Below are 2,583 nucleotides of genomic sequence, written 5' to 3'. Positions count from 1 at the left end.
TGAGGTGACGGATGGCTCCTGTCTGTCTCGGCAGCCAATCAGAGCCTCCGTACGATCCCAGGGGGCGGATCTTAACAGGAACAGACTGCCAGTGCCCGTCAGCCAACCAGCTGCCACGCTGGCCGGAGTACAGAGTGAGTACACACACAGAACACTTCTGTTCATACAACCAGTGAACAGGAAGTGACCATATCTGGACTGAGGAGGAGTGACATAGAGACGCCGTATATGTCTCTGGTGGAGACCTGTCAATCACTGTGTAGCCCCGCCCTAAATCATCCCCTGCTTTATGGTCTGCTTGACTCTAAATGGACCATAATGTACTAAATGAACATCATGCTGTATTGAAGAAGACTTGAAACTAGAGACTGAGACCATAAACTCATGTTTACAATGTTTACTGAGGTAATAAATCAAGAGAGAAGTAGAGTCATTTTCTCATAGACTTCTATACAACCACAGGAGTCGCCTCCTGGTGGACACTAGAGAGAATGCAGGTTATACACATGAAGAACCAGAGGTTGTCTCCTGGTGCGTATATGAAGGTTTGTGTGTGTTTGTTTCGTGTTTGCAGCTCAGAAGGTGGAGGGTTTGAGGCGGGTGGTGATTCCCAGAGATCTGACGTATCGGTTCCTCCTGCTGGCCGACTCCAACACAGCCAGAGGGATAGAAACCTGTGGAGTCCTCTGTGGACGACTGGTGAGGTTTACTTTCTACAGGTGATCGATCTCACCTGAGCTGCTTACCAACATCCTGACCATCTCTCCCTCAGACGCACAACGAGTTCATGCTGACTCACGTCGTGATCCCCAAACAGTCGGCTGGTCCGGATTTCTGCGACATGGAGAACGTGGAGGAACTCTTCAGTTTCCAAGACCAACAGAGCCTGCTGACCCTCGGCTGGATACATGTACGTCTCCACGTTGAACACATGCTGAACACACGCTGAACACACATTAAAGACACGCTAAAGACACAGTAAACACACGTTAAAAACACGTCAAACACGTTCAACGTTATATACACACAGAAACACCCTAACTTGAGCTCTACAGGTCAACCCTGACTTTCAGAAACAGCAGCTGACAAAACAGTCTCCACTCAATGACCACGTGTTCTGGAGCTTTCAACGATATCACACAGTCTTCTTCAGCAGATGGACTTGTGAAGTCCTGAACCTGCTCAGAACAACGTGAACAAACTGACCACCTGATATGATAGAAAGCTCCACAACTTTTAAATAAGGGGACCTTGAGTTGAGCTTGTTTGTCAACAGCTCGTCTTGCCTTCATTCTGGGGACATTCCATAGATTTATATGGCTGTAATATCATTTTAAGTATTAAATGTCAGTTTACTCAAATAAGGCTGATTATTCCACCACAGAATGTTGTTTTGTGAACCAGTGATTTAAATCAGAGACTTGTAAACAGTTAAACCTGTAGGGTTCCACAGTTTGTGTCCTCACAGTGGTATAAATCAGAGACACATCACATATCTGAATAAACAGCTGCTCCTCCTGTGTGTGGGCGGTCAGCTGTCGGTCCCCAAAGCGTGGTATTAACCAGTAATCACACACGGGAAAAAAATGACCTCCGTTCGTTTGTTGTCAACTGCTTAATTTGCATAATCAAAAATCACCATGGCAACAGTGCCTGTGGTCGAGCAACAGATGAGAGAGAGGGACAGAGATAGGAACACACAGACAGAGGTCTCACTCTGCAGCTCTGTGCTGTGATGATGGTTTGTGAGGACAGTCAGGTCCGTATCCCCACGACGTCGCAGGACCGTCAGGTCCATGTCCCCACGATGTCGGAGGACAGTCAGGTCTGTGTCCCCACGACGTCGCAGGACCGTCAGGTCCATGTCCCCACGATGTCAGAGGACAGTCAGGTCCGTGTCCTCACGGCGTCCTCACTGTGTCGGCTGTTTGTGTTGTTTTAACTGTGTGTAGTTCAGTGACTTTGACGTTTGACCCGACAGACTCATCCCACTCAGACGGCCTTTCTCTCCAGCGTCGACCTTCACACTCACTGTTCTTATCAGCTGATGCTGCCGGAGGCCGTCGCCATCGTGTGTGCTCCTAAACACAACGAGTAGGTCCACACACACACACATTTAACTGATTAAGGTGTATTAGAAGGACTTCCTCACCCCTCCGCCTTCTGTCTCAGTGCCGGTGTGTTCAGGTTAACGGGTCCCGGGATGTCGGAGGTTTCTGTCTGCAGACTGAAAGGTTTCCATCCTCACTCCAAGGAGCCTCCTCTGTTCAGTGTGAGGACCCTCGTCTGTGATTGGACCAGAGACCCTGACCAATCACAGCCCTCCGTCTGTGACCACTGTTCCTCTAAACGTCCCACACTCATTTTAGTCCCTGAACGCCCCACACTTAATTTAAATTTTGTACTGTTCCTTTAAAGATGTAACAGGATGTGACTCTCTCTCTCTCCTTCTCAGGTGTGTAAACATGTGGTTCTGAGGGACTCAAAGATCAAACTGCTGGACCTTAGGTGACAGACGAGAGGAAACTGTGAACACTGTGTGTGTGTGTGTGTGTGTGTGTGTGTGTGTGTGTGTGTGTGTGT

The 2,583-nt window shown here is 48.5% G+C and overlaps 1 protein-coding gene across 1 annotated transcript; it reads left to right on the top strand.

Annotated features, from left to right (window-relative positions):
* Positions 1 to 4: 4 nt before the first annotated feature.
* LOC116380359 (AMSH-like protease) lies at positions 5 to 2,577 on the top strand (the record flags this gene model as incomplete). Its single annotated transcript, XM_031842287.1, has 6 exons — positions 5 to 134; positions 575 to 699; positions 773 to 910; positions 1,982 to 2,094; positions 2,173 to 2,272; positions 2,456 to 2,577. Coding segments are annotated over 6 exons (663 nt in total), but the record flags the coding sequence as incomplete, so codon positions are not given.
* Between the last annotated feature and the right edge of the window lie 6 nt (positions 2,578 to 2,583).

Source organism: Anarrhichthys ocellatus, unplaced genomic scaffold (assembly GCF_004355925.1).
Source record: "Anarrhichthys ocellatus isolate YVR2014 unplaced genomic scaffold, GSC_Weel_1.0 scaffold6923, whole genome shotgun sequence".
Classification (NCBI taxonomy): domain Eukaryota; kingdom Metazoa; phylum Chordata; class Actinopteri; order Perciformes; family Anarhichadidae; genus Anarrhichthys; species Anarrhichthys ocellatus.
The sequence above is the reverse complement of the archived record's forward strand: the minus strand, read 5'-3'. Positions and strand labels throughout refer to the sequence as shown.